At 40.7% G+C, this 12,756-nt stretch overlaps 1 protein-coding gene across 1 annotated transcript in view; it reads right to left on the bottom strand.

Moving 5' to 3' along the window:
• Positions 1 to 3,099: 3,099 nt before the first annotated feature.
• Positions 3,100 to 12,756, bottom strand: part of rel (v-rel avian reticuloendotheliosis viral oncogene homolog) — a 15,144-nt gene continuing 5,487 nt past the window's right edge. The window contains exons 5-11 of the mRNA XM_017437957.3: positions 12,265 to 12,356; positions 8,067 to 8,207; positions 7,460 to 7,564; positions 7,075 to 7,293; positions 6,872 to 6,931; positions 6,729 to 6,791; positions 3,100 to 6,116 (exon numbers count right to left, since the gene is read on the bottom strand). Of these exons, the coding sequence (XP_017293446.1) occupies positions 5,254 to 6,116; positions 6,729 to 6,791; positions 6,872 to 6,931; positions 7,075 to 7,293; positions 7,460 to 7,564; positions 8,067 to 8,207; positions 12,265 to 12,356 (1,543 nt within the window). The 3' untranslated portion in view covers positions 3,100 to 5,253. The remainder of the gene's footprint in view (positions 6,117 to 6,728; positions 6,792 to 6,871; positions 6,932 to 7,074; positions 7,294 to 7,459; positions 7,565 to 8,066; positions 8,208 to 12,264; positions 12,357 to 12,756) is intronic.

Below are 12,756 nucleotides of genomic sequence, written 5' to 3'. Positions count from 1 at the left end.
GGGCTGGATCCACCTGTCCTCTCTGGGACTGGATCCACCTGTCCTCTCTGGGACTGGATCCACCTGTCCTCTCTGGGACTGCTGCTGAATGCAGCTATAAATGCAGCTATAAATCTAAACATTTGTATAAAAACAAAGGGTCTGTAAAGAGTTTCTTTTCAGGAACAAATCTGACAGTTTTAAAGAAACTCGTAAACCAGAACCAGTAACCTGAAAATAGGTTCACTGTGGTTCCTGACAACAAGACAGGAAGGAAGCTGCACGCAGCGTTTCTTCTCAGGTTCCTAATACGACAGAAACAAACATCTCTGGTGTAGTACATCCTGGCTTCCTTGGTAATGACTGCAGTGATTGTAATTGGTAGAAGATTTAGAGAAATGAGATTGGAATCTTTCTGTTTATTCATCACCTGCCTGCATTTCTGACATTATCATGCAGAAAATGTGAACAACAGTCCCATAGAGGGAATCAAATCTTTTTTTTTATGTGTTTGAAAAAAATTGGTTTTATGTTTCTAATTGTGCATCACATCTACACTGCTACTCATTTTTTTGTTTATAATGAGGAGACATAACAAGAAAACCTGCTAGGTGATTTTGCATTTTTAGGTTCTTATTAGCATTACAAAGATTGATTTTGTCTCAATATCAAAGTAGAAAAATATGCATCTTTTTAAAAAATATAGCAGTTTGTTTATCACCCTGTGAATAAAGCTGAAGATGTTCACTTTTATCTGTATAGGAAATGTTAGCTGGCCCCATGCTGCCCGAAAGCTTCAGAAAATAAAGGTGGATGTCTCCAGTGCTGCCTGGATTCCTGTGTGACAGACAGACCACAGTTAGTGTGACGGTGTCATTGTTCTGAGAAGTCCAGGTCCACCTCTGGACACTGATGCTTTTGGAGCAGTTCTAAGGGCTCTCTGAGGGCTTTGAGGACTGTTGGACCCACTGTGGAATGGTTAGAAGGACCTACATGTTTACTTTCACACATCAGGCGAACAACACTGAGCCAAAGGTTAACAAAGTCACGTCACTTCTGCACGAGACTTTCACCACAACAGCAACAGACGACTGCAGGCAGAGCTGTGGGTTGTGGGTCTTTAGTTTAATTTTTAAAGCAGGAAGCAGGGTTAAGGTTACATGACAAATATTTTGTAGTACTTTTATGGAAATATTATTTCTAATTTAAAAAATAAATACATGACCAAGTGAAATTAAAACATCAGAAGAAAATAAACATCCATAAAACAATACTAAATCAACTCAAACTGGGTGAAATGTCAGTGAGAAGAGATGCTTTTAAAAGAAATTTAAAAACAGGAAGTGAAGAAGCCTGTTTAATGTTGGGGGGCAGATTGTTCCAGAGTTTAGGAGCCACTACATAAAAAGCCTGATCTCCTCTGAGCTTCATTCTGGTTTTCAGGACAACCAAAACCAGCTGTTCAGAAGATCTACGTGCCCAAGAAGGAACATGAGGTTGAAGTAAACTGGAGCAATATGAGGGTGCAAGGCCATTTAGGCATTTATAAGTCAACAGCAGAATTTAAAGATATATTCTGAGGTGCACAGGAAGCCAGTGAAGTGAGGCCAAGATCAGTGAAAACCTACGAGTTACTGTGAAAAGTCAAGCTGCAACATTTTGGATAAGTTGGAGATGAGCAATGGAGACTTGACTGACCCTGACATAAAGTGTGTTACAGTAGTCAAGTCGGGTTGTGATGAGGACATGAATTATTTTCTCTAGGTCAGGTCTGATCAGCACTGACTTAAATTTAGATAACTGTGTCATAGTTTTGGTGTTTTGTAGTTCTTGTTCTGCTTTGTTTGTCTTTTGGATTTGTGTTCCTGTCTTGTCACTTTCACCTCCCCAGTAGTTTTCCGGTTCATGCCTGCCACGCCCACCTCACCTGTTCCTTGTTGTGTCACAGCTGCAGCCAATCTTCATCCCTCAGTCTTTTAAAACCGGTCTCTGTTCTTCAGTCCTCACTGGGTCATTTCGTTCCGTTTGTCATGTTTATCGTCTCTTTGTTCCCTGCCTTGCCTTCATTTTGAATATTTTGTTATTGTTGATTTCCTTTTTGCTGCCACGCCAGCCTTTTGTTTTGTTGGAGTTTTATTTTAATAAATTAGTTTTTGTTTCTAAAGATAAGTCTGCGTTCTGGGTTCGCCTCCGTCTCCCTCCCCCTTTCTGACAAACTGTCTTAGCTGAAAAGACAAAAAACTGCCATTCTTCCTGCCAGCAGTAGACCTGGGGCTGAACACATTAATTCCTTATTAAACATTTGAAGCTATCCAAACCTTGATATCAAAAAGAAATTTCAATAAAGGGTGGATGGAGCGAAAACTATCATTAGGTTTTAAAGGTTCATAAATCTGTCAATCATCAGCATCACAATGAAAAAAGAGTCCAGGTACGGAGCAGGAACAGTGAAAGTAGAAGTGATCCAATAATAGAACCCTGCAGAACCCCACAGGAAAGAGGTGCTGGAGTGGAAAAAAATGCTAATTTTACTTGAACATTAACCCAAACCCTGACTTCTTTAAGCAGATAATTTTGAATTTCAAAGCAGTAAATAATGAACCGAGAATGAGCTTTCACTAATGGTAATTTCTCTAACACCCACAGTGACACATAAATATGTCTGCTATTAATAAAGCCAAATCATTATTTGATAACTTTTGATCATGTCTTATGACAACACAACACTGAACAATTTTAAACAGTAATATTTGAATTAGTTTCATATTTGGGTAAACAGGTCTGTACAACCTTCATTTATTTATGTACACACCTTCCTGTTCATTTCAAAGGTGAGTCCAAACTCAGTAAAAGGTTTGGTTTTGTGTCTCAGGTTAGAGATTAAACTTAGAATGACAAAGAATAAAGTCAAAATGTTGAGGAAAAAATTGACATATTATTCCAAGAATAAACAAAGTTGCTCTAACTAAACAGGGAAACCTGTACTACTACAATTATTATTATTATTTTTAATAACATCATTTTTAGCTTGTGTACATCTCCACACACAAGTTATGAGGCAATTTCTTTGAAGAACAGATATTATTATTATAAAGACAAGTCAAATAAATGACAATCTTATGTCATCACAACTGTCATTTTTATTTAAGCCTAAAAAACTTCCATAAGTGATCAAGAAAAAACAAAAGAAAGTTGCCAAACAGTTGATGGTTGGCCATCAATCATCATCAGTAACAAGACAGCACTCGCTGAATAAACAAAAGGTCAAATAAACATCTGAATCAATAAAACAATCTGTTAGAAATGCTTTGAGAACTTTGAATAACACATGATAACTGATATGACATAGTCATTACAAAGGAAAGACTTCCCCTCACTTCCTCCATGGAAACTTCAGTACCTCACCACTTCTTGAGTGTTTTAGCTGAATTACTGCTTATACTCTCAACTATGGCTAACATGTATGTACAGAGTGCATTTAAACCAATGCTCTGGTAAAAAAACAAAAATAAAACAGCAGTAAAGTACTTTTACTGACAATTAAAAACAACTTTGTGAAGAAAAACAAATACATCTAATAATTAGGCTATTGCTTAGAATGTACATATATTAAAATCTTTTTAATTTTGTTTTCCAAATCTCAAAGAAAGAAAGAAAATACATTCACTTCTTTAAAATGTTAACTCTGACACTGAAGCCATCGGCTGGTCACAATGACAGATAAGTCATGGAGGTTCAGGTCGTAACCCGGCAGAACTCAGACCAGAAGCAGGAAGCACCGAGAAAAACAGGCAGATTTCAAAACTGAGCGCATGAGAAGAGAGCTCCTGGTTTGCATGTGGTGCTAGAACATTACATCTGTGTCACTTCAAAATAAATTAATAAAATAAAGACTGTTTGTCCCTCTTTTTAAGAAAAAGTGTGCGTAAACATGAGGACGAACGATTCAGAGAAAAATGGGCTGTGGAGAAAATCAGGCTGGTGAAGGAGCTCCGTTCAGTGACCCGCTCAACGCAAAAAAGATGGCCGCAGCTTCTCCGCCTCCTCCTGTTATTAATATAGGATACCCCCCCCCCCCCCCGCAGGGAGCCGTGTGATTATGAACCGTGGTCAAAGTTCAACCAAATTCTTTTTATATCCATTTATATAAAAACCTTCCAGACACATTATTAGGTCCACCTGTTCAACTGCTAAACACAGCTAATCAGCCAATCACATGGCAGCCACGATGAAGAGGACTTGCTGAAGCTCAAAGCAAACATCAGAACGGGGAAGGAAGAGGATTTTAAAGACTTTGAACGTGCCATGGTTGGTGCCAGACGAGCTGGTCTGAGGCTTCAGAACCTGCTGATCCACTGGGATTTTAGTAGCCAGTGAGTCTGTTTGTTTCTGGGCCTCCATCACTCAGTATTTTCACACCTGATGACAAGTTTTAATACATCTGGAACTGATTCAAGGTCAACAAGCCATCCTCTACGCTCAGATGGAACTGCTGAGGATGCAGCTGCCCGATCGATCAGGTCCAAGCTACCCCTGCAGGTACCACACCTGTGCTGGGTTTGTTCCATGACTTTGTCACAAACACAGTTGTAATCTCAGCATGAGACCAGCGTGGCCAGCCCTGCTTCAAATTCTTCACAACCATGAGCCCCACTTCATGGATACACTGCCATCACGATGATAAACCACCACAAACTCACTATAGAAGTTTTATTGTGGACCTGTCACAAAGTCTTCTACATATGCACCTCACCAAGAGCCTGATGGACCATCCATGTTGTCTCTGATCTGGTCTTCATCCAGAGTGAACACCGACCATTAGTAACAGCATCTTTTAAAACGGATCAAAAGTTAAATGTTTGAACAGAACTCCTCCAGCTTAAAACAGAGTGAAATAATCATCCCTGATCAAAAGACAAAGACAGAAAACTGGAAAGCATGGCTGTCTGGTCCTAAATTCACCAGGACTGTCATTATAATAATATTCGCAAAAAAAATAAGTTTTTCCCTAGAAAACCTGCCACATTTAGTGAGAAAATGGCATTCTGTGTCAAGAGTTAATTTTTCATTGACAAATTGTACCACACTGAGATATTTGTCTATGGATCCATCTTGCTGCCAAAAACATCAGACTTATTCTGAGTTCTGTAAGAACCCAAGCTAATGCTAAGTCAGCCTTTTTGGGCCAGCATGGATGATGCAAATTTTTCCCTTTGCAAGAAAATCTCCTGTTCTCCAAGAAGCTGCTTCTGTCTGAAACCACTAGTTTTACTTTTAGTCGTTTTGCCGAGAAGCTTTGATCCAGTCAGCCAAAGTCCCAAAGTGGCCTTCTGAGGCCACGCTGGTATTAGCAAAAGGACTTTGAAGGTTTGAGAAAGGCTGTGTGATGCTACTAGCATCTTGCCTCCTTACATCTATATTAGTATCACTGCTCATGGGACGAGGAAGTAAGTTGATGTAAGTATTTCCTTGGTTTTCTCTCGAGGACTGAGAGAAACAGGAGTCTTGTCCAACTGAGATCTGTGGTTCCTGCTTTAACTGGAAGCCAGTCCCTCCAACCACAAACTCCTCCCCTTCCATTCCTTCTAACAAGGGGAATAAGCCATGCCCTTGTGACACCGCTCCACCACCTCCAGGTACTGATCCGTTAAAGTTGTTCTGGGCTGTACTGCTGGTGCTGAAGCCTTGCCACGGATTCTGGAGACCTTGGTTTTGGTTGGCCAAATGGTTCTGGGCCTGAGACTCAGAGGGGACCTCGCTCCTTTGATGCTGCTGGTGAAAGAGTGGTTGGGACTCTGGCTGATTCATCACCGGAGCCTGAGGACCCGTGTCCAAACACAGCAGATCGCATGCGGAGAGTTGCGGGAGCATGGGGTTCTCACAGTTGTTGGGTTCTAGTCGGTACCCAGATCCACGGTTCTGCTGCTGTTGTCTGCTGCTGTTTGGACGGTTGCTCATGGATCCAGATGGGTTTATAGTAACTGTGTCCACTGAGATCGCTGGGCTGGGATTTCCCCAGGTGTTGTTAATTTGTAAGTTATGAGCAGGTGATGTCATCATCATACCCGAAATGCTGGTTTGGAAGGACGGACTGAACACAGAGGGTGAAGTGTGCCTCATGTACATATTACTAGGATCTGAAAAAAAAAAAGAAACATTTAGTGCCATGCCATGATTTCTAGTCTTTACATGGCTTAAAGAAATATTTTGGACAATTTAAATTGGGGTTCTGAGGAAAAGTGTTGAACATTTAACATCTTAACTGTTGTAGATGGCTCTTTGAACGACCTCAGTTTGGAGAAATAGAGTTTAATTCTGACAAGACTGATGAACTAATGACTAGTCTAAACCCAGTTCAAACCAAAGTGGATCGCTGTTGTTAGCGCAGCAGTACAGCTGTTGTTAGCCGGTTGTTAGCTGTTGTTAGCTGTTGTTAGCTGTTATTAGCCGATTGTTAGCTGTTGTTAGCCATTTGTTAGCTGTTGTTAGCTGTTGTTAGCCATTGTTAGCTGTTGTTGTAAACGTTTATAAAATAGAGATTGACTGAACTGCTCTAAAACTTAAGAGAATGAAGCTGTTTTCAGATTTTGGTCCAGACCCCGCTCAGATTAGCCATTAGCTCATCCGTCCTGTCAGAATTAAACTGTTTCTCCAAACTGAGGTTATTTAAAGAGCCATCTACAACAGGTAAGAGATTAACTCTCTATAACTTTACCCAGAACAGAAATATCTTTTTAATATCCCCTCACCTTTCCTCATGTGCTGAGGCACAGCCTTCGGCCTGTTCAGTCCCAGATTAGCACCTAACCCACCTGAAGACCAGCAGAAAACCTTATTAAATCTTATTAGACCTCAGGGACGTGTTGGTGTTGAACAGTTTCACGTCACTCACCTGTCAAACTTGACATCTTCATCACATACTTGCGTTTTTTCTCATTGTAGCCGTACGGATCTATGGAGAGAATGTTTCCATCAAACACTTGAACTGAACTGATCTTCAGTGCGTCAACACAGCAGTCATAGCGCCCCAGTTCATATACAGAACCCACACACAAAGTAAATGAAATAAAGTTTACAAATCATGGATGGGCTCACCTTTGTCATCAGGCAGATATCTGAAGTCCATGGGTTCACTGACTTCCTGATCGGAGGGTCTGCGCAGCTGCATGTGGACGGTGACGTACTCGGTGATAGACGTGTTGTAGTATGATGGAGTCTTAAACACAATCGCCACTTGACGATGAACATCAGCCTGAGAAAAAGAGCCTCTGGCCTCCCAACCATCCAAAGAAAAGAAACGAACTTCAATGTCATCTAGAGGAAAAAGGGAGGAAAGAAGCAAAAAACTGAGTCAGACATAAAACAGATGAAAAACAACATGAATCAACAGATCTGAAAGAAAACAAAGAGGTAAGACCCTTTTATAATGTGTACAATGAAAGACGAATGGTGTTCAGTCCAGAGCAGAGGACGGTTTTACCTTTTTGAACTTTGTCACAAAGTAAGAAGATCTCATCTCCTCCTTTAACACTTCCACTGTTCCTGTTGACCCGACAAATCCTCAGCTCTGCTGTGTTTGGGGCCCCTGATCACACAGAAACAACTGTTAACATACAAAAGCTAAGAAATAATGAATCATTTGTTTTCAGTTTGTATTCATGTACTCCATGTGTAAATCCAGTGAACTGTAAGGCTGAGGCTTGAGAACAAGAAACAGTTGTGGTGTTGGAAACAGAAGTCACATGTCTGTTAACAAAAGAGGAAGTGCTCCATGTCAGCGTGTTGTTTGAAGGGTTGGTGTGCATGAAGAACTTCCTCTTTCTGTACGTTTACTGAATATGAATGTTCTCTCTCACACAATAAACACTGATGCTGCAGTTTCTACATCAAACTGTGCTACCACAGTTAAATCTGCACCTTTTTCATTTCTGCCCGATAATTAGAAGTTAGTGAGAGACGTGAGCTTCGTGGTGTTATATCTGCTGAAGATGAAACACCTCTCCACTCACTTCTGTGGAACATCACGCTGTCATGTTTAATGTCACTGGAACCGAACCAGTTATCAGACCCGTAACCGGACCACTCACTGTTGTCGTAGATGGGGTTTGTCACAATGGGGTTAAGTGCTCGGGTGTAGAGGCCGTTCTCGTCTTGCAGGAAGACCTGGATACACAGGCGGACCACGTTCAGGTCGTACTCCTCCATCTGCAGCAGCTGCTCTTTGGGTACTGAAGTCAGATAAAACATACAGACTGATCAGACGAACAGCGAAATGAAAACCCACAGATCATTGTGTTACAACGCCGTGAATCTTTGGGCCCTGGAACCCTACCCCAGGGGTTTAGAGTTTCCACCCAACTGTTGTCTATGGTAACATTTTTCCCAGTTTTTGTAAATTGCATCTCTGTGGTGCGATGTTCTGCTACCATCAGTGTGCTGTACATCCATGAGATTATAAAATAAATATAAAGATACACAAAGAAATCACGTGTAGGTTGTTGCTGAACCTTGTTTTTTTCACAGATGTTTGCTGCACACACACCAACGTCAGAGTCAAACACCCTGCAGATACAGCTCTCACTGAGAGACGCCCACACACCGACAGACCAGGTTTTCACATCTGCCTACTTTCTCTTCCTCCATCTCTCAATTTCTATCTCCTGCGCTCACGTCAAGACCATCCCCGCCTACAACCTGTCATCTCGGTGACGCTGCGCAGCGTCACCTCAGAACGGAAAAAGTGTCTGCGTGACATGGAGAGCAAGAGATGAGACTCCTGCACGAGTGACCACAGTGTTGACGTGTGTGAAAGTGGTGGGACAAGTTAAAAACTCTAATTTTATGGTGCCTTTTTGTTGTCTCAAACTATAAACACTGTCAGCATAAAGTTGCATTTCTATTTTCTTCACACATATTCTGACAACAATATGTCCTCCCCACCTCAGACAAAGGAAGAAGTAGAGAAAACACTGAAGGTGCGCATGAGATTTAGGGATAATTCTTATCCTTTGAATGTGTTCAGTGCAAAGCAGCAGGTATTCATTTCTCAAAACACGTTTGAGTTTAAAAGAGTGACCATAAAGCTGTAGAATAAAGCAAAGACAATGAAGAAAACAAAACGTCTTACTTCTCAGTGAGTCTTTCTGGTGTCAATACATTCTCTGAGGTCGATGTGAGAATTCAAACTTTGGTCAAAAACTATAATTAGTCACCAAACTAGGTCCAATTTCCTCCATGTGTCTCTTGATTTCAGAACTCAAGCTCTGTCAGACTCAGACAGTCTGATGGCAGAGTTTAACATTTTGTGAGAGGATATGGACTTGGAGACAGACCCAATCAGATTTCTGATGTCATCGGGATTACCTGCTGTGGATAAGAGATGGGGATCTCAGAGGAGAAACTGAAGGAGGCAGAAATCAAAATCAAGATGATGGAACATGATATTTGCACGTGTCTGAAGCAGCTGCTGGATGGACAGGTGCAGGAAAGTGGGCTGTTGGTTTGAGAAATGAAAAGCCAGCGATGCCAGGCGAAGCCTGTAGGCACGGTGCAGGAGGGACAAGTCGTGACGGGGGGCAACGGCGATGGGGGTGTGGGGAGGTAAGTGGTTAGCTTGACTGTGGGAGCAGAATGTGAGACAAAGAAGAGGAGGCAGGTGCCAAATTTCACCACAGAAAGTGTCTCCACTGTATGACTCACAGTTTCTCCACCTTTTAGGATGTGTGGTGTTCTGAAGCAGCATCAATAACGTCTTTTTAAATAATAATAATAAATGAGTTTGTTGAAATGTAAAATGCATAAAATTCATAAATGTCTGACTTCCTGGAAGAGTTTTAGTATAGGTCCAAGAGGCCTTCTTGTAGGTTGTTGGTCATTTTGCACGCCAGTTTTTAATCTTCTTCCCTTTCTATGTGCTTAACATCCTACATTTTGGAGCACATTCAGGACACTTCAAAACAATTTACTTTGTAAAAAAAAAATGTTAAATGTTAAACTCTTCAATAAACCCTCAGCTTTATCTTTGATGTTCAGGCTTAAAAATAAAAACATGTTGTCTAATAAATGATCTGCATGATTTATTGGGTTTATGTAAAACTGATCAAACAAGAATAAATAAGATTTTTAGTTTGTGAAATAAACTCATTTTTCTGAGTTAGAACTGCAAAGAGCAGCTGTTTAAAATAAAGAAAGTTTACAGAAATATATCCAAGAATTCAGGCTGAATAAGACCTTATCTGCAGCTTTGTGTGGTTTTCTCTGTAACGATGTTAATTTGTTGTTGGGTGTTTTATCTTTTTAGACACAGGAAGCAGCTGCAGGTCTGACATCCAGCTGTGCACTCATCTGTACAGATGTTTGTCTCGAGCCTGAGGTGCCATCATGGCATCTACGGCCTCTGCCTCCCCTGAATCTTTGTTCACTAAAACAATCTCCAGCAGTATAATACGAACACTTTTAGCTGTTTTACTGTGAACCAAGCGAGGAAACACAGATGTGGTCATATCTGGTGCGAGAGCCTAAAAATGTTCGTCACAGTAAAGGTTTCATATCACACGAGCTGTCTGAGTCACAATCCTAGTTTGTATTCTTCTGACTTTTCACTCTTTGACTCTGAATCTTTTGTTCCAAGTTTGAAAAATGTCGCAACCCCAGAAAGCAAAGAACCAAAAAACAAAAACATTAATTTTCTGCTTTCAGATATCTGAACTCACACTTTTTATTTAGAATAAAAACTGTTGCACAGGAGTGATCAACACTAAAATCAAACCTGATGTGAGTCTTCTGTAGCCAGACCTGAAAAGTTCCCTCCAACACTTATTGTCATGTCTGAAAGCTGGGGAAGCCCCTCAGTCGAACCCGCCCTCCTCTAATAAATCCTGCATTCCCAGCTCTCACGTGACCTGAACGCGTCTAAATTGAGCAACTGTGACCAAGAATGGGGAAGTAGCTCAACGCCTGTTTGTACATGAGTTCTGTTTGTGAGGACCGCAGAGCGACAGCTCTGAGAGGAAATGGCTGCAGCGAAGACAGCGCGGCGTTTGACTTCATGTCAGGAAAAGCTGCTCGACTGCCTGAGAACTGGGTCAACCAACATCTCAAATCAATTCTTGTGAAATGTTTTGAATCCGTTAACCAGTAACTTCAGCAGGAAAATAGGAGCATAAAGAGAACTAAAGAACCAAGGATTGTCTAACATTCAGATTTAAAGCTGCTTTATTGCATTACTTAAAAAATATATAAGGAAGTCAAAAACTAAAAATCTGCACAAAGTTCAGGAAGTTAAATGTTTGTTAGCTAATGGTAGCGACTGGAGCAGCAGATGAGAAAAATGAACCTTTAAACAAAAGTCAGTTATTTACAGCTTGTTAAAATAATTTTATTAGCAGAATTATAGGAACATTTATCTTGTTTTTATGAGACTGCTAGCATTAACCATATTCTCTGTGGGACGACTCTTATTTAACGTTAGGAAGAGAAACAGCTTTAAAATTCAACTATTTTATTATAGTTATTAATATCAGAGGAACGCTGTTACTCTGAAATATATTTCACTAGTTTGAGGCTAACAGCTGGTTTTAGGCTGAGTTGATAACGTTAACTAGTTTCCTAACATGTTGATTTTTCTGCTGTGCGTGGTTTTAACAATGAGCACTGAACAGGGCAGCAGAAGAATGACTGTTTATCCTGTCTTTACACAGTTTAGTTACTGTCTGGTTTAACACATTTGCTTATTTTACCTTTAAAGTTATTGACAACAGTTTAAAAAGGTCTTGGTGCTGTAGTTACCATCTTTACTAACCATAACCCCCAAAAACGTCACGAGTCACAGAAACATGTCATCCCAACCTTTTGAAGTAAACAAACATCCTTAGGAAGTTTTTTTTTTTTTTTTCACAAACAGCTTTGCCAGCCAGTAAATTATTTCTGCTCAAACCTACTGGTTTTACCTTTTAATATTCTATTGGCGAACCATTTTAAAGTAAGTTTGATAATGTTAAGATGGAGTATAATGTCAGAAATGTATTGTTATTGAATTTAAGAAGCTTGAAATTAACGGGTGCCTGGCAGTGACCCCTGTGTGACCTCTAAACGCAGTAACGCACAGCTGATTCAGAACATGGAGCGTTAGACAGAAGAATGAGTGTTTATTACACTATTCAACAACAACAGTGAAGTCCCAAGGAGCGGTACGTAAAGCCCGGACACTGGGCTGAAACGAGCTGAAAACCTGCTGGACGAGCTCTTCGTTCACCAGAGAATAAAACACGAGGCAAGAGGACTCACCGCCGAAGGGGTTGATCCCTCTGGTGATCCTCTGAACGATGGCATCTTTCACTTCCCTCCTCCTCACACACTGGATCCCCAGATTCTGGAAACTGTGTCAATAAGAACATAAAACCCAACATTAGAGAGTGACACTGCTGTAACGACACACACACACACACACACACAGACACACACAGTGTTTTCTCTATTTAAACATATAAGAGTGATGTCACTGAGGGGAATTCCCTTGTTAAAATTTTCTTCACAGACAGATCTGCTTTGGATAAAAAATGTGTGTGTGTGTGGGTGTTTGTGTTTGTGTGTGTGTTTGTGTGTAATCTGCTGTATGTTTGCTTTACAGTATATCAGAGGTTTTCACCCAGAACATCTTATAATACAGTGCAGCGAAATGTGAAAAACATTAAAAGAAACGGATCACGTGTCATCGTGTTTACGTGTCAAACGGATCACGTGTCATCGTGTTTACGTGTCAAACGGATCACGTGTCGT

The sequence above is a fragment of the Kryptolebias marmoratus genome, linkage group LG22, assembly GCF_001649575.2.
Source record: "Kryptolebias marmoratus isolate JLee-2015 linkage group LG22, ASM164957v2, whole genome shotgun sequence".
NCBI classification, from domain to species: Eukaryota; Metazoa; Chordata; class Actinopteri; order Cyprinodontiformes; family Rivulidae; genus Kryptolebias; species Kryptolebias marmoratus.
The sequence above is the reverse complement of the archived record's forward strand: the minus strand, read 5'-3'. Positions and strand labels throughout refer to the sequence as shown.